This window comes from Cyprinodon tularosa, unplaced genomic scaffold, assembly GCF_016077235.1.
Source record: "Cyprinodon tularosa strain WSP-4 unplaced genomic scaffold, ASM1607723v1 ctg124, whole genome shotgun sequence".
Lineage (NCBI taxonomy): Eukaryota > Metazoa > Chordata > Actinopteri > Cyprinodontiformes > Cyprinodontidae > Cyprinodon > Cyprinodon tularosa.
Window position 1 is genome coordinate 3,234,155 of NW_024038048.1, and position 25,483 is coordinate 3,259,637.

Below are 25,483 nucleotides of genomic sequence, written 5' to 3' on the forward strand. Positions count from 1 at the left end.
AATGTTACATGATATGAATATTGTATATTTATTTATAAATTGTAAAATATTTAATTTTATTTATTTATTTATATATTCTTGTAATAAATGTGGTTTATACTGTTTTCTAATTATTCTCTTTCTTTGTCTGCTTTATTATTTTATAACAAACCAACAAACACTGAGCAGATGAGCTTTTATTAATTTCCAGTTTGTGCATCATTCAGCATCAACAGCAGCTTCAAACAAGGTAATTCAGTGACTTACATTAGTAAAATGTGTTAGAAAATAAAAAAATTGAAAAAAGCTACAACAGATTAAAAAAAAAAAATATTCAGAAAATAACCCAGATGATGATTCAGATTGCATGCACATTGTTTGTAAATACATAACAGGTATCTATGCAGGGATGCTTCAAATAATCAGCGGTCCAATTTAGATAACTTCTTTTATTGGTAAATAGATCAGTAAAAGTTCAGCTCAATATCAATGCTTGACTTTTTGACATTGAAGTTTAAGGCTTACAACATCAAGAGACATGAATAAAAAGCAAGTCGGATCCAGTTTTCTTGTCCCCCGTCTTCTGGTCATGCATGGTCACTCATTTGTTCATTGTTTTGATATGATCTGCAGGAAACAGGAACAGATTACTGCAGGGTCTGGTTGTACTTTAGCCTTTAATGATCTACTGAAAGAGTAGATTCACAAAGCTGAGCTGCTTCATGAATCATGAAGCTGAAAGACGAATATTTGTGTTTACAGAAGATTCTAAGGTAAAAGAAGCATGGGCACAATTATGGATGTTCTGCTACGACTTTGCATTTTCAACACAACACTGACATTGCAGCTACGACCACCGGCGACAGTTATTGTCCTGATATTATAAAAGTACAAATCATATATACATTTATCATGTGTTTTGTAGTGTAGCATATTAAAAAAAAGCATGCTCAAGTAACATTTCTCTAAGTAAACATTCAGCAATAACAGGTATGAGAACAACTGATCCATTTGTTACATGAATTTTAAACAGAAGTGGCTTAAGGCACAGTGTTTCTATCATTAATCTGAAATTTACGTAAAGGCTGATGCTTTTTTAAGGCTATGTTTTGGCTGATATTGGACTGATTTCTAATATCAGTACTGAATCAGGACATTCCGACACACAACACAAGGATGGACAAAACACAACTGAAAACTCCATGGTACTCCATTAACACCCCTTGAAGTTATTTGAACTTGTCTAGGATAAAAAATCAAAAACCGTAAAATGCATTTGTATTCCACATCCCTGTTGATTCATACTTTTAAGAACCACCTTTGGTTGTACCTTCCACCTGGATCTGACCATGTTTCAGCTACAACAGCTTAAAAAAAACAAGGAAAAGAAAGTGTCTTAACAAAAATGCTCAGTCTTGCTGATCTGGACCTCTGGCATCAGTTTGCAGGTCTTCTAAGATCGGCTGTGTACAGCATTATCTCGTATGATATTTTTAAGTCTATAGGACCATTTGCAATGTTGGTACTGTATCCTGTGAAAAAAAATCACTTTGCGTCTCGGGCCTCTTGAATGCCTCTCTGACCAGAACTTTTTACAAAAGTACAAAAGGCTTAGATAGCTCAGATAGAGGGCTTTATCAGGAGAGCTTTCAATGCTGCCATACTCTTGAAGTTTTACGGACTAAATAGCGATGTGGAAGAAGTCCAGACTACAACCTGTATGATGATTCTTTGCTCTTGATGCAGTTCATTCACCAATGTACTCTTGCAAACCTCAGAGGCCTTCACAGAACATAAAAGCATACTGAGGTTTAATTACACGCAGGAGACGTTTAATTAGGTGACTTCCAACAGACGTAAATATGCAGAATGTTCTATGAAGAGGCATTTTATTAAATAGGGCTGAATACAAATGCAGTTTAGGCAATACTTTATTCACAAGTTTCAAAAGATATTTAACCTCTTTGTTATTTGGATAGACTGCCAAGTAAATTCATAGGGGTATGAATACTTATTTAAGGTGCGGTATATATATATATATATATATATATATATATATATATATATATATATATATATATATATATATATATATATTAAAACTGTTTATGTTGGACAGAACATTTTGCACGAGATAGTAATAGTGGATTTGAAAGGATTGATTTAATCACCAATCCTAACAAATAGTAATAATCTACAGAAATGTGCATCTTTATCACTCCACATGTTGACAAGCTCTAGTTTTAAGATACTTACTGTGCAATCTGATCTATAGGTTTGGATGAAACAAAATAACAGCAAAAAGGGATATCTTAATGGAGGTTAGTTAAAGGGAATCAGGATAAAGAGACAGTTGGCATTTCAGCTCTGAAACCAATTTTCTGCATTATCCCAGTATGATAATAAAATGGAAATCAGCAAACAAATTACCTTGCAGCCAGTCCAGCCCTTCCTGCAGACCCTCTCCTTTGATGGCATTGCTGGCACTGTAAAACAAGATGTGCTGCAGGTAAATCGTTTGTGAGGCATTCTTTTACTCCAGACTTTTTTTTTCTTGGACCCTGACTGTTAAATGCTGCCCAGCTCTTAATCCGTTTGCCTTCTTCTGTTTAATGAGTAAACAAGGAGGAGGAAAATGCATGTATGCATAGGAGCTAGACTGTTGAATGACTGCATGTGGCTATTTGTCTGCAATGTTTAACCTACCAACAATGAAAAAGAATAGATTCAGTCCTTGTTTTTAACCAGAAACTATGCTTTTCTTTCATTTTGTTTGGGTAAATAGATATAGCTAGGGTCCGATGGTTTTGTTTTAAGTTCCTTGTATGAATAAGTGAATTCTACAGTGCATCATAACACTTTTCTATTGAGATCAATCATCAAGGTGAAAGCAGAGTGATGGACATTTACCAGATGTGCCAGGGCTTGTCTTTGATGTTCTCCAAACACAACATTTGCGAGACCTTGACAGAAGAGAGAGCATCCCGCAGATCCATCTTGTTTGCAAAGAACAGCACTGGGATCTTTTTGTTGCGGATATCTAAGAAGAAAGTATAAATTGCACATCTGCCTTTCAGTTTAGAGGAAGATATATCACAGAAAATGCTCCCTTATGATATTGGATGTTGAATTATTCCACCACATGAGAACACCAGCTATTTAAAATCCATCTGCCACTGCCACTCAATTTACACAACAGAAGTCAAATGTTGCCAATTAGATCACCTAATTTCATGCCACACTATGCAAACCCTCAGTCTGTCCTAATGAAAGTTGACTTAGTTCTGGATGCTTAATGATCAGAGTGGCTCCAATTCCCTTTTCAGATTTTTGCTGATAATTATTGGATAGCTTTAGGGTGCTAATAGAGAATAAAAAAATGATTCCCAGATGATCATTTAATATTCATACATAGTGGGGTGAAAAACACTGAAAAAAGAAATAAAAAAAAGCAGGGATGTAAAAAATAAGTAATGTATTCCATGCTAAATACTGAATTCCATATGCATGGATCCATAAACACGGACAAAATAAAGATACATCAAGAGAGACACATTTGGTTCCTCTTGTTGATGCTATAATCTGGGCAAAGGGGAGCATGTAGATGTTGAATAGGAGGGCCCCCAGAATGGAGCCTTGAGGAACCCCGCATGTGATTTTTCTGGTCCCTGATCAAAGATATAGAATAGTTTAAAAAAGTAACAGAAGGTGTCAAATGAAAAATCATATTTATCATTTATAATTAAATGCTTTATGATCTATGTCTATAAACAAGTTTAGATCCAACAGTGTATTATTCTTTACTCTATTTTTGGTCATCTGTAATTTTACAATTGTAAACCCTAACCCTAATATATCAGCGATATTTGACACTTTCTAAACTAAGAGTCTTCTAAAGTTACGAGTAATGTAAAAATATATATCGATTATACCTTCATGGTTTAGAAGAGTTTCGAGCTCTTCCTTTGCCACAACCATTCTCAGTTTGTCGCTGCTATCAATGACGAATATAATTGCATTGCTTTCCCTATAAAAAAAAACAAAAACAATCAACTAATAATAATTCACAAAGGTCAAACTATAGCTTTATATACAATATGCAACCAGCATTTTTGTACCCTACTTGTAGTAATGCTCCCATAAGCTTCTGTATCTGTTTTGGCCAGACATGTCAAAAACTGTGAAGGACAGGCTGCAAGGAGTGAGAAAACAACACAAAAAGAAGCAAAATTAGTTGTATTGGGATTAGGATATGGGTATTACACTTCCGAGATGACTTTGTGTTTTACCTGGAGCTTTTGAACTTTTCAATGTTGAAGCCGATCGTCGGGACTATGTCTTGAGCCTGTGCCTACATGTACGCACATTTGCACACATTCACAGACACATGCAAACACACAAAGGCAGACAAGTAATGGCAAAAGTATGTCAACGAAGAAATTAAGGGAGGTATGAAGTGGGCTTTACCTGACTAACATGTTTCCATTCTTCTGACAATGGACCTAAATGATTGGGATGCTGAAAACGAATGATTGCATAGAAATAATAATCTGCATCCCAATGTGTACTTTTATAGCATTAAAAATAATCTATCTGCTAAATGGATGTCAGTACCCACATAACAAGATTGGAAAAAACAACATAACGAAGCATTACAGTTTGTGACATTTTGCTAAAACTTAGGATTTAAGCTTAAATCCTTAAACCAAAACTTACATTCGATGGCTTGAGCTGGTTGATGATTGTAGTTTTGCCGCTGTTGTCCAGCCCCAAGCACAAAACGTTGACTTCTTTCTTCCTTAGGCCAAGCCAGCCGGACAGTTTATCAAGCAGCCCCATTTCACTCAACTCAATGCTAGACCACTTAGATTTTTTAAATATTACCCCATAGATTCAGGAAATCAGATTTGTTAGATTTGAAGATTTTCTCTAAAGCGACATTAATAATAAAACATAGGCCTTAGTGGTGCTCCAGCGCTGTTGCTGTGAATTGATAAAATGCTGCCTGGCCATCGCCAGCTTGTGGCAGGTAATCCTATTAGGTTGAATTAAATCCAGTGAACCACCCGGTGGCCTGCTTGTTGAATGTGGAGCTTAGCAGGCCCCCAATCCTGATGCATTTGATTTATTACACATTAGCACACTGAAGAATTCCCTTTAGCTTTTGGATCCTGTTATAGGAATATAACATCTAATAGAAGCAGCCCTTTCTCTACCTGCAGCCACTTTGGGGGTGTGCAGCTTTACAATTTAGTTTGACTCATGGGTTGAAATAAATGATGTATCACTTTATGATGAACAAAGGTCTAAAATATCACATTTCCTAATTATTTTTTACAGCAACACATTTGGACCTTTTACATAAAATGTTTGAATCATCTCCATGATCCAACAGCTCCATCTTATGGTAACTACAAACGATTTTCGTTTCATATATACTGATAGGAACAATGAAATTTTGAGTTAATTTCTAATTAAACTTAAGAGTGAGCCGTACAAATTTTGGCTTATCAAACTAAGTGATTTACTTGCTGAAATATAATAATTAAACATGTTTACATTTTGTCAAAACCTTCACCACTAGCAGCACTTTACTTTATATTGATTTAATGTAGGATAGTTATAAAATAACTCTAGTTTCAATCCTCAAGGTTTCATGTATAAATATCTAAAATGCATAAATTTTCAACCTCCTTTACTTTGATAATACTAAATAAAACAATGTGGAAAAATTGACTTTCAGAAATCCCCTCTGTAGTTATTAAAGCTCACCTTTGTGTAATAAATGTCACATTAGCCTGATGACAAATTCTCTATAATGATACATGGTAGTGATAGTTTTATTCAGCAGGTAGGCTGTTGAGATGTTGATAAGCACAGGTTCTGTAATGATTCATGCTCTGGACTGCTTTTGGGAATCACTGACTGCTTCTTTGAATGGTTTTCATTTCTTTCACTGCACTCCACAACAATAAATTTACCATGTTCACTTGTGCCTGTCTAATTATCTCCATCTGGACTCTCCAGGATATAAACTAGTTCAAGCCTCAGTACAGTTGCCAGATTATCTAAAGCTTCATGCAGATGAAATCCAGCCTGTAAGAAATGAAGAGAAGCCTCTTCTTGGGCTTTCCCTGCCTAGTTTTCCTGAGGTGTCTGTTTTAATGGTCCTAACCAGTGACTTCTCTTTGCCACGGGATCAGCATTTGCAAAAGAATTTAGGATCATAAGCATCATCTACACCAAAAACTCATGGATCATCTCAGAGTTTTTACAGTTTCTCCTGGAATCACTCCAACAGGATGGACGATCCAAATCTGATGAAGTTTGAGCATTTCTGGTTTCACACAGCCTCTGACCGTCTTTTTCTTCTCCAGATCTGCACGCAGTTCTTTCTATCCAATATCCTAAGTTGCCTTATTTCAAAATTGGTGATTACAGATGCTCAGACTGAGTTTGGGTTGCTTTACAAAGAAAATTTTGCTAAATTGTAATCTTTGGAATGCATTGCATAGGGTGTAATCAAAGCTATCGAAAAAACTAAAAATGTAGGGGGAAAAAAATCTCCTCCAGCTCACAGTGATCTGTTAATTAGCCTTTCGCATAATATCCTAACTTACAGACCATTTACAAAGACAGTTTCACAAAAGTGTACAAAATATTCATATGAGACAATGTATTATATGAAGGCCAAAGGGTATAAATTATTTTACAGAAAAATTTAAATGACTTGCCAACACAGAAAAATTAGAATTGCAAAATAACATAAAAAAACACAGAAAGAAAAAGCTGCAAAGGAGAAATCAGCAGCATCAGATAGTAGAAAGCAGCAAAGTGGAAATGGCCTGCAAAAACAAAAGCTGCTGCAAGTCCACAAATAATTTTAACGTAAAAACACACAAAAGATATGCAAAGAAAAAAATATTGCAAGCAGCAAAAAGTTAGTTTTTTGCTGTTAGTTAAAAAAGTTGCTAACTTGCTTTTTATAATGGAAGTGCATCAGATCAGGCCTGCACGTGATGCAGAGGGTAGCGCTGTTGCCTTGCAGCAACTAGGTTCTGGGTTCAATTCTTTCTGCATGGAGTTTGCATGTTCTCCCCATGCATGCGTGGTTCTCTAATCCTGCTTTCTCCCAGAGTCCAAAAACATAACTGTTAGGTTATTTGGCTGCTCCAAATTGTCCTTAGATGTGAGTTTGTGTGTGCAGGGTTGTGTGTCAATGTGTGTTACTGTGTTGCCCTGCGACAGATTGGCGATCTGTCCAGGGTGTATCCCGTCTCTTGCCCGTAGACTGCCAGAGATAGCCACCAGCCCCACAATGACCCTGACAAGGACCTCCACCTTGGAGCCAGGCTTACTGGAATAAAAACTGATCCTGCCCACGTAGAGAGCCAAAACCCAGAGGACTCTGCAGAGGAGGAACAGTGGATGATTAGGAGACGAGACAGACACAAAACCCTTTTTCCTCTGGCTGCAAGGATCCAGGACATGAAACTTATAATAAACAGAACTGAACAGAAAACAACATCTAATAATGATCTGGCCATGTGGCTGGAACTGACCCCAATATAAGGGAAGCTAATTAGGAGCTGGAAAGATTGAAGCAGGTGAAAATGCATGATCTGCTGCTACCACAGCAGATCATGACAGAAAGCTTCATTTGTTGCCCGCCGACATAGTCTTCAAATCGAAAGGATACAAGCTATGATGTAATCGGCCAACAAATCTGGCCTTCGAAGGATGCAATCGCTTAATTTTATCGCAGCCGTGTTAAGATTAAAAGAAAAACATCCTTTTTTTCTCTTCAGGCATTCTCTCTGTGTCCTGGTCTGATAACCAGTGCTAAGTCTTTTTTGCAGTTACTTTTCTTTGTATCGTTTTCTTAGTATGTTTGATTTGGTGATAAGTGGACGCGTTGCAGAGACAAGGGTGGAACAAAACTGAGAAATACCGTCTGTTTCTCTGTAACTCGATTTTGACGCTTTGTGTTTCGTGCTTCGCATGTGCGACTCCACAGCCTTAATTCCCATCGTTCCGCGCTTGAATTGCTTCTTGCACAATATACACTGTGCCTCATGTATGTTCCCTGGTTTTAGCCATGGAGAAAACTCTTGGCTGGAGCCAATTTTCGTTACATTTACACTTGCTCATATTTTCCAGACAAAAAGTTAATGGCGCATTTCCCAAATGTCCCGACCGCAACAACGTTTTTATTGGTTCCGCTATCGGGACGGAACAAATAATGGCGAGCGTTATTTTTTGATAAAAAAAAAAAAAAAATGTTTTCAATTTTAATGTTTTATTTAGATTACAAAAATAAATTGTAATAAAAATTATCCTATTTATGATGTTTTAAAAATAAGACCTACGAAAGACTGATTTAAGAGATTTTAATAACAATTAAGGCCTTAGTTTTATTTTGACGAATTCAATGCCTTTTAAGACTTTTTAAGGACCCGCGGGAACCCTGGTATTCATCTGATGTTTGTTTTTGCTTGTATCATTTTTAGTTTTTGGTTACAGGACTTTTTAAATTTTCTGCGAAATTTTATATTTCAACACCATTTGTACCTCTTAGCCACAGCAATATGCTCACTTTGGTAAACATTTGACACACTTATAAATAAAACAAAGTCAGCCACCAGAACTGTTCATCTTTATTTGCAAATAAATATTCGCTGTACCTGCCTCTTACAGTGTGCAAGATCTACAACATCTCTTTGGAAATCATAGAAAAATAAAATACAAGAATTGTAATAAGTATACTTGTACTTTGTACAAAAGAACGTTCTAACATTGCTCAGCAGTAGAACATGCTAAACAAACAGCATCTGATAATCTCAGGATTCATGTAGAGGGATGGGCGTTTGTGGGTGTGTGTGTGGGGGTGTGTGTGCTTGGGTTTGTGCGTGCACCTTTCCCGCTCCTGAGGGTCCAGATGCATGACCGACCACACTGTGTCCCAAAAGGCACACCTCTTTAGGTCCAGTTGGGTTTAAACTATGTTATAAAAACTGCAGATAATAATTTTTTATACCATTTAAAGAAATAACTAGGTCCTATGACTGCACTGAAACTTATGAACTCCTATAAAGTGTTTCTGGTTTGCATGGCTAACAGACTGTAAGGCATTCTGTGTATGTGTTGCTGTTACAGTCAATGCTAAAATGATTTATGAATTATGAAACTGCTGTCAATGTTTCAAGCTGCTATTCCTCAATGGTCAAAAAAAGTAAAACAGTTACGAATAATCTCTGCTAACATCTTACATCTAGTCCCGCTTCACTTTTAGAATTGCTCCTATCAGACTAAGCTCACTGCCACTACTGCTACAACCTTTACATGATCACAAAGTATGCAAAAGCAGTTGTTAAAATCCAACCAGACACGTTCCTCTTGTTTCCTCCGATTTCACAAACTAAATCCGCTGTAGAACTGAAATAAAGTACCAGAGTTTTGGTTTTTTAGTTGTGTTTGAGTGTGTGCGTCCAGGCAAAATGACTTGATGCGAGAGGAAGAACCGTCCTTCTTAATAAAGTAAAACAACTAGAAATATTAAAATTCTGTGAACATTCATAAAGTACAACAGTGGAATTTGTAGAGTTTTTTTTTTGTTCTCAGGCGATGTTTAACATTCACAATCAAACGCAAAATTAAACTGACTTAAAAAAACTGTCAGACCGGGATGGTGATTTTCTTGAAGAACCAGTGGAAGTCTGTCATTAAACAGTTCATCCCCCACAGAGACGCTGAGGTGACTGCATAATACTGTATTGCTGATTTGGATTAAAATAAAATCTTTAAAATAAATAAAACCTTTTAGAAAATTTCCAGATTTACTAGGGCTTTCACATACACAACTGCACATATGTCGATATTAGGTTATAATAATAATAATTAACTGTCTATACACTTTAAACATTCATTAAATCTCTATAACGTTCTGCTTTCTTCTTCGTTCAAGTATTAGTGTACCGGATTCTTTAGACATCAGGTAACTAAAACAATCTAAATAAACCTTTATAATAAATAATAAAACTCTAAACTAAAAAATACTGAGGTTATTTCTCTTTTCAAAGGACGAAAAACAGATAGATTGCACACCCGATAGCAGCTACATGAGCAAGAGAAAACAAAGTTCAAAGGTTCGGTAGATTACATTTGCAAATCTACATTTCTATTGTTGCTCCACACACAAAAATACGGCTGTTGCAACAAGGCATTACATTCCCTTAAGTGAGGGCCTGGGCCAGTCTGTGAAGTCCATCAGGCCTTTGGAGTCTGGTAGAACCAGGCGCACAATGTGAGGGGTGTTTGGTAGAAAACAAGTCCAAAGGGAAGAGTAGGAGACCAGGAAGGGTTCTGTTAGAATATTCTTTTCAATGAGGTGTTAAAAATCTGCTGCGGGCTTTAGCCTGCCCTCAGTTGGATCAGACTTCACTTCCTCCTGTCTCGACTACCTGTCCATCCCAGGCTGCAACAAAAAAGGGCGTCCTCATACATGGAAACCCTTCTCCTGTTCATGCAGTAGTTGAAACTGAAGGGTCTGTATACTGCTGATGATTCGCCTCTGGTGGCCGATCAGCTCCACACCAATACGCCTCACATCTCTAGGCCGAGAGGGGAAACACAAATACAGAAACATACAAAGAACACTTTAAATATGGTGACATGCTTAATTATTTTCACACAATGATCCATATGTAGATAGCACCTGAGCTGCCTCATAAAAAGAAGATGACAGGTACTTACAGTACTTTGAAAGAGTATTCATAGGGTAATAATTTCATATTTTGTCAAATTAAATACATAGACTGTGCTTATTTATTTGAATTTCACATGGTATGCCAACAGAAAGTAGTCCCTCGTTGAAAGTGGAGGAAAGATTAAAGTCGTAGGGAAGCGGCTGTTCCAACTGTTGTATTTCCGAATTCTCCCGAATGGTGCACAACTTTACACAAGTGAGTAAAGTGAACGTGATTGGTAGTTTAACAAGGGGGCAAGATTGTTGTGGCGGAAGGTACACAAGCAAGTTTGGTTGTAGCCGGTTTGTCGGAGGCATCTTGATAACCAGTTAGCAACTTAGTGCTAGTATGTTCCCAATGGGAAATTATATTGGGACCAAGTAGCACTAAATTGGTGACCTAGAAACGACACTGTCAAGGAACGCTATGGACAGCGGAAACATGCAAGAGGAGGAGAGTTTTGTGTCAGAGGTCATGGATGAGTGTCCTCCGTCACATACAGTAAACTAACTGGCCTGCAAAGAAAAACAAACAAGAAGCAACCTTAATAAACTGTTTGCTCTGTGTTTTGTCTAGGGGTGTGTGAGCCATAGCAATATACAAATGTACACAACAACTTCAAAGTTTTTATCGCTAGAACTTTTGTGTGATTTTCTTTGCAAAGTTATGCATTGGCTGATTTATAGCAATACATATAAATTCCTATTAATAATGTTGAAGTTTGTGGTTTTAAAGTGACTGTGAAAGATCTCTAGAGATATCACTAGTTTTACAACACAATATAAACCCCACTTATAAAAAAAATTGCACAGTAAGACTTCTATCAAGGCTTAATTGTTTAGACATCAAACACAGTCTGGGTACTCCCTATCTATGTTTTTGATCATATGTTCTTTCCCTTTCATTAGGTAAAGATTTTGTTAGGTTCTTTGACTCACTCAATACTCATCCTGGCCACAGAATCCAATGTGTTGAAGCCTGCTGCCATAAAATTGCTCTTGTACTGACTCATCTTTATACAATCCAGCCAGTCGCCAACAGAGATGAACATTGGGTAATCCATGTCCTCCGCTGGGGATTCTGGTAGACTGATTGAGGAAAAAGGAAGATTAGTTCATCCTGCGTGAATTGAGACAGCAGAAAGGTGAATGTGAAAACCTGGAGATATGATACAAAGCTTAATACTAAGAACCACAAATCTCCTTCAGATTTTGCCCTGAGAGGAAAGTACTTTCCGAGATAGTAAAACCTTCACTGAACACATAGTTTGAAACTAAACAGATTTTCTTTTAGGATTTAACCAGAGCTGTACCTCTGGAGGTCCTCCACCAGCGGCAGCAGGCTGCTTGGGTTACGAATTAGTTTATCCAAGAAGGAAACGATGTCCACAAATTTCGGTCGATGATTCCTCTCCTTCTGCCAGCAGTGCAGCATAAGCTGATGCAGGGCCACAGGGCAGCCCATTGGAGCCGGCAGCCGATAGCCCTCCTCTATGGACAGAATCACCTGGAGAAATAATGGGGTGTGATAAAAGGGTTAATGGGAGAAAAGGCCACTTTGTAAAAATTGACATTGCTAAAAAAAATTTTCTTCTTTTTTCGGTCGAAAAGGTAGAGTCCTCTTAGAGGGAGGTTTCTTTTTGCCTTCTGTATTCAGTTCATGTTCTCTGTAACGCTGAAGAACAAATCCTAGTGCTGCTTTGTTCCTTTTCCAATGTGAAAGGGATCTACGTCTAAAATGATGTACACTTTTACTCAATTCAAGTTAAGAGTGTAGCATTCAAGTATGTTAAACTATTTTAAAACATCAGAAATCAACCGGGCTCTTAATATTGTAATTCTGGGAAGATGCAGATTCTGCAAAAGTTTCTTTCCCACTGCCATCAGACTGCGGAACTGTCGAAAAACTCAAAATCATGTCACAGACTCTGCATCACACTGATAACACCAAACCAAAAATACTGCATATTTGCACCATTTATATTAATAATCTAAACTTCCATATCAATGCGTTTTTTGCACCATGTATTTTTTTCTACCTCACTGTTTACATTTGATACTCTGTGTATACCAAATTACATTAAAAGTTGTCTAAGTCTAAGTAATTAACTTTGTTCTTACTTTATCTATTCAATAATAAATGTGGAGGATGAATTCTCTCAGAATTGTTTATCTGTTGTTTAAAAGAATCAGAAAACCAGACATTAACAGGGAGAATGGCTTAAATTTTATCTTCTGCTTTTAACCCAAGAACCAGCAGGGATTGTTCTCCTGGTTTGCATCACTTTCATTTCTCTTTCTTGGCTGAATGAATCGTCAACTTTTGGACTATTAACTGTACTGTTTGTCCTGAGGTCACTTGGAAAAAGTCAGGCAGTTCTGATCTCTGGCCCAGATCATTACTGGTTCCTCACTTTGGATTGTAACCAATTAATAAGAGGATAAAATGGAAACTTGCTGGTAAATTTAAAAATCATCTTTCCAGCTGAGTGGATGAAAAGCCAAAACACAAACGTTGGACAAATGTAGCTGAAGACAATGCAGCCAAAAAACACATTTTCCAACTGAGTCTTTACAGAAAGGAAAGCCCAATCCATTGCTAAATGGGGAAGGATTCTGGTCATTCTGATTATTTTTCTAAATGCATTTTAAAAGCGCTAATGCAGCTGGAGTCGTCCTATGCACACTCCGTCTTCACCACATGGCCTTCTGCTTTTTGGTTGAGCTGCAGTGGTTTTAAAATCACTTCCAATTTAAAAAAAAAGACTTCAGAAACTCTACTCTTACTCTACAAGTGAAAATCTATCATGGTAAGATGCTGGAATTAACTGAGATCCTGACAGAAAGCATTTTAAGCAGGACATTCACTGTGCGATTTGTTGCCCTTTTTGGGTCTGTCCAGTCATGTGAGAATTTTCAGCTTGATCGTGCGTCGTGTAGTATACAGGAGGTAACGAGGGGCGGTCCGCCTCTCACAACCGCATCTCGTTTAGGAATCGTAAGGTCGGAAGAGAATCAAACATGTTTGAATTTCAGTCGACCGTTGTGGGCAGGGGGCATGCGCAAACCAGGATTCTTCTTCTTCTTCCTCTAAGACAAAAAAACAGAAGCATGGCGGGGGTGCGAGTGAAATTAAGTTCTTTCTGTAAAACTGACAGACCGTAGTAACCACATTTGCAAAAATTGCACACTAAATTGCACAAATTGCTCACTGTAGTGGGCTTTATATTTCTTTTCTACTGGTTTTGCTTCCGGATAGACAGGTCAGAATAGCGCCATCTCACTGTGGAGCTCAGACTGACGTGGTTTTTAGACGTACATTATGAGCAGGAAGATAGCATCAGAGTGTTGGGTCGCACAGTGTTGGAACATGCATTGTGAGCTGTGAACTCACACTGTAGGACGAAACCCTGCGGTTTCGTCCTACAACGTAAGCTGTAGCTGTGTGCGACAAATAAAGAAATCGCATAGAGTATGCCCGGCTTTACATGAATTAATGTTGTGCGTTCATTTATAAACCTGGGACCTTAAAAGGGACTGGAAAACCTCAGTAATTTTGTTCACGAGAGGATAATTTCTTGATATTTCTCCCTAGCGTAATCCGTCTTTCTCCAAAGTTCAGTTGACTTAAGAAAATAATATGTTAAAAGTTTTGTTAATTTCTAGATTAAAACAATATTTTAATTCATATCCAGAACACTCCGCCTTGTATTAACAGACTTCCCTAATCTTAAGTCTTGTTTCATAAAAGCTTAACAAGGCCTAAAAAAATACAAATTTCTTGAAGCTTCAAAGACAAAATGAAAAAGCAAAACTTAACCCGATAGAGCAAAGATGAAACTGGTGGTTACTATAAGAGTTTCCCTCTGATAATTGATAATATTAAGTACGGTTTATAGAAACCAGCATTTTTTTTCCTTACATATTAGTCAAACTTTATGACATGCTTCATATTTACCTTACATTTTTTTTAAAGATCTATTTCTAAAGCCATTTTGGTGACCTTATCTTGGTTTTCTTGATTTTTTTTTTTTGTTGCTGTGTTCAAACTACTACAAAATACAATTTCCATGTCTACTTCTCAGTGCATCTCAGAAGATAACATGCCGTAACCTCCATATGTCATCTCTCAGATTCTCTATAAGGCGGCTGACTATCTGCATGTATCTTTTGGCGGTGTAGTGATAAGTGGCTGACCAGGAGGAGATAGCGTTAGGCTCGTTTTGTGCCTTGGCTGGCCTTTTTGCCTTGGAAAGCACTTCTAAGCAATTCCCAAACAGCAATAATCCCTCCCAAACCCTGGGATCCAATGCGTGTGTATGCAGGGCGTTTTCGAATAGATGTGCACGAGTCTGTGTGCAGAGGGTCAAAGGGATTACGATGGAGCTTTCACACTGAGCGGAGAGAAGGATGAATCTGCCTCCACCGCGGTCCTTCCAATCCCTGACCACAGCCTGGGGATCAGTGGGTTTCTCAGCCACACTGATCCGCAGCTTTAAACTGGACGCTCTGAAGTCCTCAGAATCTCTGACCTCTACTGAACTTCCATTCTCTCTTCGTCATCTTTTTTCCTCCTTTTTGATGTATTTCTGTTCCTAAACTCCTGCCTCTTAGAGGCAGCATCTTGATGTGAGTCAGCTGCTGTAGAGTATTGTAAAAGCCACCAACTTTTATATCTAAAAATGAAAACATATTCCCCATTTGAGCCATACTGGTTTAGAGAAGCCAACAAAGATTCAGATACTTAGGAAACAAATCTTGGGAAAATGTAATACCTTAAAGAATGCTGAACAGAGGAAACCAGTTTTAGAGATTCCTCATCTCCTGCTTTAACACGAATTATGGAGTTTATTAAAGTCGAAACTCCAGTTACTCACAATATGATCTAAACCATCAAACATGTACTATAGAAGAAATACCAGTAGTAAGTAACCTGGGATTTTGTTATGATATTTAAACACCTATCTTCTCTGGTGACATATGAAGTCTCGCACTCACATCCTGATTGGACATCTCCCAGTACGGCCGCTCTCCATAGGACATCACCTCCCACATGACAATGCCGTAGCTCCATGCATCACTGGCTGAGGAAAACTTTCTGTATGCAATAGCCTCTGGAGCTGTCCATCTGATCGGGATCTTTCCACCCTTATTAAAGTAAAAAAGACAGGATAAGAAAGCAGAGGTTAAGCCACCAATCGTTCATTATTAATAATTTAATAGCAGGGTATCCTAGACGTCACCCTGAGGTTACAAAGAGCAGCATTTTTGAATAATCAGCATTAGGAATACTTGACAGAACCTGATCCTGTTGTCTGTTAGTGTTTTTCTTTAAATTATCTCAATTTTGTTCCCAACCAAGAGAAGATGATGAATTTTGGGTGAATATGTTTTTTTAGAAAAACTATAAAGACCATAAATTGTAATTTTTTGAAAAGCATTTTTTTCTACTAACAAGCCTGACTTTTCGGAGGAGAATTGAAACTTTTTAATGATGCTGAAAGTGACAAAGCTGTTTTGGGCTTCTGCTGAGTCATCCTAGTTGATCCTTCAGTTTTCAGATGTTTACAGATACTGGAGCTAAAGAAGAAGCTTAACAGTGTGTCACATGTTTAGGCTTACTTCCAAATTTTGACCAAACATGATTAAATTGAGCTCCACAAAAGCTGTTTTGTTGAACTATTAACAGGTCCTATTAAAACAGATAGTAAACCTGCTAATGTTACCATAGAATGGAGGTCTTTAACAGGGGGTCTGTGACCCCCTAGGCGATCCACAGAGGTACTGCATGGGGGTCGACAAAGACTTGGTTTATTAGACTTTTTTTTTTATATTCCCCCCTGCCATTTTTTCCACTAATTGAAATGTCTTTAAATCCACATCAACATGAATTCAACACACTATAGTAAACAGATAAATGGAGGCAGAAGATGTCTTTCAGTCATCAATGCTCACATTCAGCGACACACAGGAGCTCTTTCAAGCTGGGCACCGTTTCATTCACAACACCTGTCCCATCAACCAGGAATCAGAATCAGAAATACTTTAATAATCCCAGGGAGAAATTACCTTTGTTACATGACTCAATCTGTAATAGAGTGACTATAGAACCAGTTTGATATAACGCAATATATATAATATAATTAGGGGGTCCCCGCTTCATCTCGCCATCAGTTTGGGGGTCCTTGGCCTGGAAAACTTTAAAGAGCCCTGCCTTAGAACATTATCTCATATTTGACTCATGCTTTGATATAGAGAATTTCATAACCATCCATTACCTTATTGTGCAAGTAGGGTCAAGTTAAAATAGCTCTGTGTGTTGCTCAAAATAGGAAATAACAGATAAAAGATTTGATAGAAAAAAAAAAACAATAGTGAAATCACCAATGGCCTAGCAATTACAGTTTAAATGAATACCCAAATTGTCTCAATACATCTTGAGATGTTTGACTACGAGAAATCAGGACCTCTTAAGACATTTGCGCAAATTAAGACCCCTTAAGACATCTAACGAAAAAAAAGACATGCACCTATCTTCTAAGATATGCAAGTGCAGAACATGGGATGCAGTCAGACAAAATTTAGTGTTTTGAAGACAACGAAGGTCTTGATACATATTAACACATCCGTTTTTGTCTTTCTTTTTTTGCCTTGGAATTTATTTGCTGCAAAATGCCCTACTTTTTTTTTCTCTCCAAATACTAGCTTGCAAAACTTGACAATGGTGGTTTTATATCTCTAGATTCCATATGGCGCATTTACTTCTGCAGGGACAAAATTCTTCACAAAACTGCTACATATAGCTACAACTAATTTATTGGTTATAAATAACCCCACTTTATGTTGTATGTTGTCCAACACAATAGAATAATTTTTTTTACATTATTTGCACCTCTAAATATTAAAGCTAAAAAGTGAGGCCTTGCATGTTACAATAAAAAAAGAAGACATGTTTTCTGTGCTTAATCTCCTTAAATTTCCATCAAAACTAACCTCTCTCAAATATATGCTTATTAGCAGTGAAAAAACTGAATCATCCCTCTCCTTGTGGTACTTGCTGCAGAAAGAAATAAAACTATATCATTAAAGCTCATCGTTTCAGCTTTAGTTTTAGAAAGGTATGAAATCCTATTTTAACTTAAAGTCTCATTAACCAAATGGCTCTGAAACTGCACAGGTTTAAAGATCCTAAATGTTCCTTGGCGGCTGTGAGTGGTTCAAATATTATTCCTTGGAGTAAAGCGCTCACATCTTAAAAGCATTTTCAGTAGGATTGTACTGAAGAGGTCTGAATCAGTGGTTATAGTTTTTATAGCTTAAATTCAGAGGGTTGTTTCCACATCGGATTGCTCACCTAGGATTCATGTTATTTTTCCAAAGTGAAAGTGCCTAACCACTAAGGCTGAAAATTAAAAAGTAATACCTTCGAAATGGACCACATCCTGTGAGAATTTAAAACACACCTAGGCACAAATCACGCATTTCAAAAATACCGAACCAATAACCTTTAACACTGCCAACCAAAAAGCTCAATATTCTGAATCTTCTCCTTTAGCCTGAGATTTTATCCTGTCTTTTTACCTTTACCTTTCATTTCCCCTCTTTGGTGTTCAACCACGGACTGGTAGAACAGAGGGCTCCACTCTGAGCCATAAACAATATTCCTTTGCACGAAAGCCTCAATACAAAGCATGAAATAATAAACATGGTAAGATATAAGAATAAGAGACACTGTCTTTTTGGCAGAGAAGTCTAGAGTCTAATTCAAAATATCTATATGTAACTAAACATAAACAGCTTAGGCCAGGCTCAGACTGGGAACGACTTTCAGCCCTGACATTTTTCCATCTACACCGCCACCTTCTTCACTTCAAGAATAAATATATGAAAGCTCAGCTGTGTGTAAGCATTCAGCCTTTAGTTACAAAACCCAATCATGCACCGCAACATATTTTTTTCAAAATATTCAAACATAAATTCGCCATATATGAGAAGAACATCGTTGTTTGGTTTAAAGAAAGCATTTTTATGCTTTAATTTATTATAATTTAGTTTGTCCCAAGGATTTTACAGCTTGAAGAAAAAGAAAAAATTCAACAATATGCCATCCAGGGAGGACTCAGAATAGAGCCGCTGCTTCTCCACATCAAGAGCAGCCAGTTGAGGTGGCTCGAGCATCTGATTAGGATGCCTCCTGGACGTTTCCCTGGTGAGGTGTTCCAGGCATGTCCCACCAAAGGAGGAGGCCCAGGACACGCTGGAGGGACTATGTTTCTCGGCTGGCCTGGGAGCGCCTTGGGATTCCCCCGGAGAAGCTGGCCCAAGTGGCTGGGGAGAGCGACGTCTGGGCCTCCCTACTGAAGCTACTACTCCCGCGACCCGACCCCGAATAAGCGGAAGAAGATGGATAGATGGACACAATATGCCAACCGTCACAAGGATGTTTAAGAGAAGGAAGGGCTATATATATATTGCATGCATCATTTAGGTAGGTAACATTACTGTCTCACAGGTAGGCGTTTTGGCAGGAGAGTAAGCGTTGGGGCCAGTATGATTTAATTTGGGCCGGCCCTCGCACGCTGAATTTAGTACCAGCCCACCGGGCACATGGCCGGTATCACAGATTACCAGTCCATGCCTGGCTTTTGCACAAGCCGCACTTTATCTAAATACTATACCTTTCAATCTTCTAAAAAATTTTATAATTGTACTCAGACTTTAAAGGGCATGTCATATTAGTAAGGATTTTCTCTAAGGGTGTTTATTTTTCTTTCTTCTATGCATTTTTGTACATTTCTGTCTGCATGGGTGTATCAACAAAACATTATTATGGTCTCAATTACAGTGATTAGTTTGCTTATTTCCTTGTGACCCATTTAGATAACATGGGAGCTATAGGAGTGAAATCTCTGTCTCAGACACCGGTTTGCCTTTTTTTCTATCTTCTCATTCTTGCAAGAATGAATTGTGCCATTTCAATTGACTGTTACAATCTCCGATACGTAAAGTCATTGATCTGTACATTTTTATATATCATTTATAGTTTCCTTATGTCTAAAGAAGGCAACATTTTATTAAAACCTCCATCTAGAAATGAGATGTCTAAGATTGCCTCTTAATTTGAAGTTATGTTATAGATTGATAGATAAAGAGAATGTCTTTATGAAATTTTGGGGGGCTTACTTAGAAATTCTACAGTAAGATACTTTTCTGTTTTCTCTCCTTACATACTGTATAGTGTATAGTTTTGTTAGTCGATATCTACCTGTATTCCCCCGTTCCATTGTGGATGTTGGTGTTTGTCTTCGTTTCATTTATTTGCATAAAAACCAATAAAAAGTGAATTACAAAAACCCTCCGTCTAGAAGGTTATGCATTCATTGTACATGGTTTGTCTGTTTGTCCATTAAAAATAGATAATAATCTATAATTAATAATAAAAATAAATCTATGGATGAATTTTGCTGAGATTTTCAGAGAAGAAACATATTGTGACTAGAAACATGATCCAACCTTGATTATGATCCAGATCACCATCTGGATCCAGGAAATTCTGTGACCACAGATATTTACTTAAGGTGGAAGTCGCAATATGACAGGGGAAGTTAGCTACTTGGTGAATGTCGGAGCGATGCGAGTGCTTTTGTAGTTTGACCTACTGTATAACTGGAATCTGAACTTAAATTCATTTCCACTCTAATTTTTGGACTAGTTAAATTTTTAAGGCATTAAAGATGTGTATTGGAAACATAAGCCATTTAAAAATCATTACAATCTAATTACTATTTGTTTTAGATTTCACTGTATTGCTTGCAGTGCGTTGCATTGTGTCACAGCCTACATACGTTTGATTTTAGTACAATATATGGATCTTTATGTGTAATGTTCCAATACATCATATTCTACCATCATTTCTTCATAAAACCAATTGTATATCACTTTACAAGATATAAAAAGCTAAGACAAAGGCGTTTTCTTTTAAAATAAAATATATACATTCATATGGATGTTGTTTTATAACATATACTATGAAAGTTTAGTTTGGCTAAATAATAACATTCCAAAGATGATAAGAAACAAACTACATAAAAAACACTTTGCATTTAGGTTCATCTTTTGATTTTAGGATATTAATTCTGGATTAAGGCGAAATTATCAGGACAGAAGCATTTTCTGGTTATTTTAGCTAAAGATAAGCATTAATGTATGCTTGTGGAAATACAGAATGAATTTAACAAATGTTATTCAGCTTTAAATGCTATCTATTTGAGGTTTATGTCCTCAGATCCACTGAAATAACCAATAGAGAGGAATACAAGATTTAAGATTTTCGGTGCAATAATTAATGAATGTCTTTTATCTGTTTTTGTGTGTCACAGGTACCGTTGTGGTGTAAGCAGCCTCAGGGTCGTCCTCCAGAACTCGGGACAGGCCGAAGTCTGACACTTTGCATACTAGATTGCTGTTGACAAGGATGTTCCTGGCTGCCAGGTCTCTGTGAACGTAGCCCATGTCTGACAGATACTTCATGCCTGAGGCGATGCCACGCAGCATGCCGACCAGCTGGATGACAGTGAAGTGACCGTCGTGTTGCTACCAAAGAAAAATTGGACACATTCCGAGAATTAAAAGAGAGAAAGAAACTCCTGGAATTTATCCCAGTCTTTATTTAGAATGTACTGCATAGACCAACATGGGGTAATGCAGGGGTGCCCACATCCAGTCCTCGACGGCTACCATCCTGCATAATTTAGTTGCAGCTCTGCTACACAGCTGAATCTAACAACTGAGGTCCTTCAGCATGTCATTCACTCCATCAGGGGGCCTGGGATTGAGACACAGGTGTATTGGGGAAGGGATAAATCTAAAAACTGCAGGTGTTTGCCTTTGAGGACTGGACTTAGGCACCCATAAGGTAATGCATACCTTTGAAGTGAAGGAAAACAATTCATTCTCATTGCAATTCTAAAGCATAAAGCTGCTATCACTAAGGTTCAACGACACTTCGAGAGACTTTGCCTTTTTTTGTCACTCACTCGGAACAAAAAGAAGCAACAAATTCCCACACCTGAGCTGTAGATTTCTGCAGCTCCTCCAAAGTTATCATGAGCAGCTAAGATCGTTCTCTGATGTATGCTCTACCGGCTTTGTCAATTTTAAGAGGACTGCCATCTAATGGTACATTTGTAATATGTCAAACTCTGTCTATGCTTGGGTGGATTGAACAGTGTTCTGTTAGATGCTGAAAGTTTTTATACTATCTGTTGCTTTAAACCTCTCCACAATATTATCCTGGCTTGTCCAGTGAGGTCTTCGGTCTCTTGGCTCACTGTAATTCTCTACAATTGTCCTTGAGGCTTTCATAAAGAAGCCAAAATGATACTTAATTATATAAAAAAACTCCAACAATAGTGAATCCTGAAAGAAATCATTTACACTGGAGCTTATTTTAAAGTTTTTGAGTAAAGGGGGGCGAATACAAATTCAAGACACTTTTTTAATTTCCATTTGTGAAAATCCATTAAAAACAGTTTAGTAAATTTCTTTCACTTCACCAATGTGCACTAGTTTGCGTGGGTTTATGACAGACAATTCAAATGGGGTACATTGGAGCTTGTGGTTGCTTTGGGGAAAATGTGAAAGAGATCAGCAGGCATGAATAATTTTTCAAGGTACTTTTTATATCAAAAGAACAAACAATAAGAAAGTGGTTTACTAAGAATTATGTTAGCTATAAAATGACATGACAATATGCTCCAGCAAATATATTCCATTATTCATGAGTCTGCAAGCAAGGTATTATCATGATGTTGGCACAAAGATAGGCTGAAGGTACTAAAATATATTTATGGCTAAGGCCATACTCATGAGGACATAATCGTAATATGTTGAACACTCACTCTAAGGAATGAGTCCAGTGATCCATTTTCCATGTACTCCACAACGATCATCACAGGCCTGCCTGCAAACACACAGGAAAAACACACATCCTGTTAACCCTATTAATCAGATTTTTCTTTCCTTTTCAAACTTCATTTGCTATCAACTAAGGCAGATGCAGAAGGCAGAGTGGTTAACAACCCACAATATGTCAGGACATATATTCTGTAAACAAGAATTGCAATGTTTGCTGTAAATAAATCAGAACAGTCATCTGGTTAACACTTATGAGGCACAGTAGGCTCTAACATTCATGGACAAATTCCCTGCTGGAAAAATGCTTCACTTGATGTGTCCTTAGAAAGAGAAATTAAGCTAAAGTTCCTTTTTTCTCCTTTTAAATGTTCAGCCTGCAACACAGGAACCGATCAATTATTTACAGGTGCTGGTCATAAAATTAGAATATCATGAAAAAGTAGATTGATTTCAGTAATTCCATTTAAAAAGTGAAACTTTTATATTATATTCATACATTACATACAAACTCATATATTTCAGATGTTTATTTTGTTTAATTTTGATGATTACAAATGACAACAAATGAAAATCTCAAATTCATCATATCAGAAAATTAGAATATTGTGAAAAGGTTCAAAATTGATGGCCCCTGGTGCCACACTCTAATCAGCTAATTAACTCAAACCACCTGCAAAAGCCTTTAAATGGTCTTTCAGTCTAGTTCTATAGGCTACACAATCATGGGGAAGACTGCTGACTTGACAGTTGTCCAAAAGACGACCATCGACACCTTGCACAAGGAGGGCAAGACACAAAAGGTCATCGCTAAAGAGGCTGGCTGTTCACAGAGCTCAGTGTCCAAGCACATTAATAGAGAGGCGAAGGGAAGGAAAAGATGTGGTCGAAAAAAGTGTACAAGCAAGAGAGATAACCGCACCCTGGAGAGGATTGTGAAACAAAACCCCTTCAAAAATGTGGGGGAGATTCACAAAGAGTGGACTGCAGCTGGAGTGAGTGCTTCCAGAACCACCACACACAGACGTATGAAAGACATGGGTTTCTGCTGTCGCATTCCTTGTGTCAAGCCACTCTTGAACCACAGACAGCGTCAGAAGCGTCTTGCCTGGGCTAAAGAGAAACAGGACTGGACTGCTGGTGAGTGGTCCAAAGTCATGTTCTCTGATGAAAGTAAATTTTGCATTTCCTTTGGAAATCAAGGTCCCAGAGTCTGGAGGAAAAGAAGAGAGGCACTTCATCCACGTTGCTTGAAGTCCAGTGTAAAGTTTCCACAGTCAGTGATGGTTTGGGGTGCCATGTCATCTGCTGGTGTTGGTCCATTGTGTTTTCTGAGGTCCAGGGTCAACGCAGCCACATACCAGGAAGTTTTAGAGCACTTCATGCTTCCTGCAGCTGACCAACTTTTTGGAGATGCAGATTTCATTTTCCAACAGGACTTGGCATCTGCACACAGTGCCAAAGCTACCAGTACCTGGTTGAAGGACCATGGTATCCCTGTTCTTAATTGGCCAGCAAACTCTCCTGACCTTAACCCCATAGAAAATCTATGGGGTATTGTGAAGAAGAAGATGCAATACACCAGACCCAACAATTCAGAAGAGCTAAAAGCCACTATTAGAGCAACCTGGGCTATCATAACACCTGAGCAGTGCCACAGACTGATCGACTCCATGCCACGCCGCATTGCTGCAGTAATACAGGCCAAAGGAGGCCCAACTAAATACTGAGTGCTGTACATGCTCATACTTTTCATGTTCATACTTTTCAGTTGGCCAACATTTCTATAAATCCTTTGTTTTTATTGGTCTTCAGTAATATTCTAATTTTCTGATATGATGAATTTGAGATTTTCATTTGTTGTCATTTGTAATCATCAAAATTAAACAAAATAAACATCTGAAATATATGAGTTTGTATGTAATGTATGAATATAATATACAAGTTTCACTTTTTAAATGGAATTACTGAAATCAATCTACTTTTTCATGATATTCTAATTTTATGACCAGCACCTGTAGTCTATGTTGAATACAAAACAGTTCAGAAGGAGCTCCAAACGGGCTGCTATGAAAATGAAATCCTAATGGTGTTAATAATGGAGTGTTTTAGTAAAAGACAACTGTCAATGTCTGTTTGCTGGTAAGGATTAAACTAATCATCATAGATCCTGGTTTCATAATTCTATTTAAAGTTACCTAAAAAGTGTAGAACATTGAGATGTCAAGATGTAATATTGTAAAGCATCATTATTTACTTATAATCCCTGTTTGGCTAAAGCAGAAGCGAGACGAATAAAAGAAGACACCAGTTTGTTGACAAGGTCAGCTTTAGCTAAAGAGATGAATCTGACAGATAGCTCCACTAGCATTATTCACACATTAGATGCATTATACAGATCAAACATGCTCATCAAAGTTGAAAAATAAAAAATGAGGAAATCCAATATTAACCTTTGTCACTCTAGTAATAAAACACCTTAGATATTACAGCAAAAATGTGTTGAAAAGTAATTATTGGGTGACAGTAAAATATCTCCAAAAATCTCTGCAGCTTATAGATGTGTTCATGTAAGAAAAAGTGAGTATTAGATGGACTCATGCAAGATGCTACAGTATTTCACATCTGTTTTATTACAAATAAGACAAATTAGTCCTAATTACTTAATTTTATGACCTTTGATGAGATGCAGGATTAATTGCTTAGGAAGGTACATTTGGACTAAATACTGTATCTGTAATTTTACAAAAATTGTCATACCTTAGTCTTTTATACGGTAAGTTTACTTGGAAAATGTATCCGACAAGTGAGGTTTCAGTATTTGGGACAGTGTAAAATTAACACATT

General features: G+C 37.5%; 2 protein-coding genes across 5 annotated transcripts in view; both read right to left on the minus strand.

Moving 5' to 3' along the window:
• Window positions 1-161: 161 nt before the first annotated feature.
• On the minus strand, window positions 162-5,442 carry LOC119777497 (ADP-ribosylation factor-like protein 6). 4 transcript variants are annotated; one of them, XM_038276397.1, is made up of 9 exons: window positions 4,696-5,442; window positions 4,447-4,497; window positions 4,269-4,330; window positions 4,103-4,171; window positions 3,912-4,006; window positions 2,890-3,019; window positions 2,410-2,465; window positions 2,236-2,248; window positions 162-606 (listed from the first exon to the last, which is right to left on the minus strand). In XM_038276397.1, exons 1-9 carry the CDS (start codon window positions 4,816-4,818, stop codon window positions 567-569), a joined length of 639 nt encoding a protein of 212 aa, XP_038132325.1. In that variant the 5' UTR covers window positions 4,819-5,442; the 3' UTR covers window positions 162-566. The 4 variants fall into 4 exon arrangements, with proteins under 4 accessions (XP_038132325.1, XP_038132326.1, XP_038132327.1 ...); XM_038276398.1 differs by lacking the exon at window positions 2,236-2,248; XM_038276399.1 differs by lacking the exon at window positions 4,447-4,497 and having other exon boundaries at window positions 4,696-5,386.
• A 3,176-nt stretch (window positions 5,443-8,618) lies between these two features.
• The window catches only part of LOC119777498 (ephrin type-A receptor 6-like), a 262,220-nt gene continuing 245,355 nt past the window's right edge, over window positions 8,619-25,483 (minus strand). The window contains exons 12-17 of the mRNA XM_038276401.1: window positions 22,624-22,685; window positions 21,107-21,316; window positions 15,722-15,871; window positions 12,037-12,230; window positions 11,663-11,812; window positions 8,619-10,589 (exon numbers count right to left, since the gene is read on the minus strand). Of these exons, the coding sequence (XP_038132329.1) occupies window positions 10,475-10,589; window positions 11,663-11,812; window positions 12,037-12,230; window positions 15,722-15,871; window positions 21,107-21,316; window positions 22,624-22,685 (881 nt within the window). The 3' untranslated portion in view covers window positions 8,619-10,474. The remainder of the gene's footprint in view (window positions 10,590-11,662; window positions 11,813-12,036; window positions 12,231-15,721; window positions 15,872-21,106; window positions 21,317-22,623; window positions 22,686-25,483) is intronic.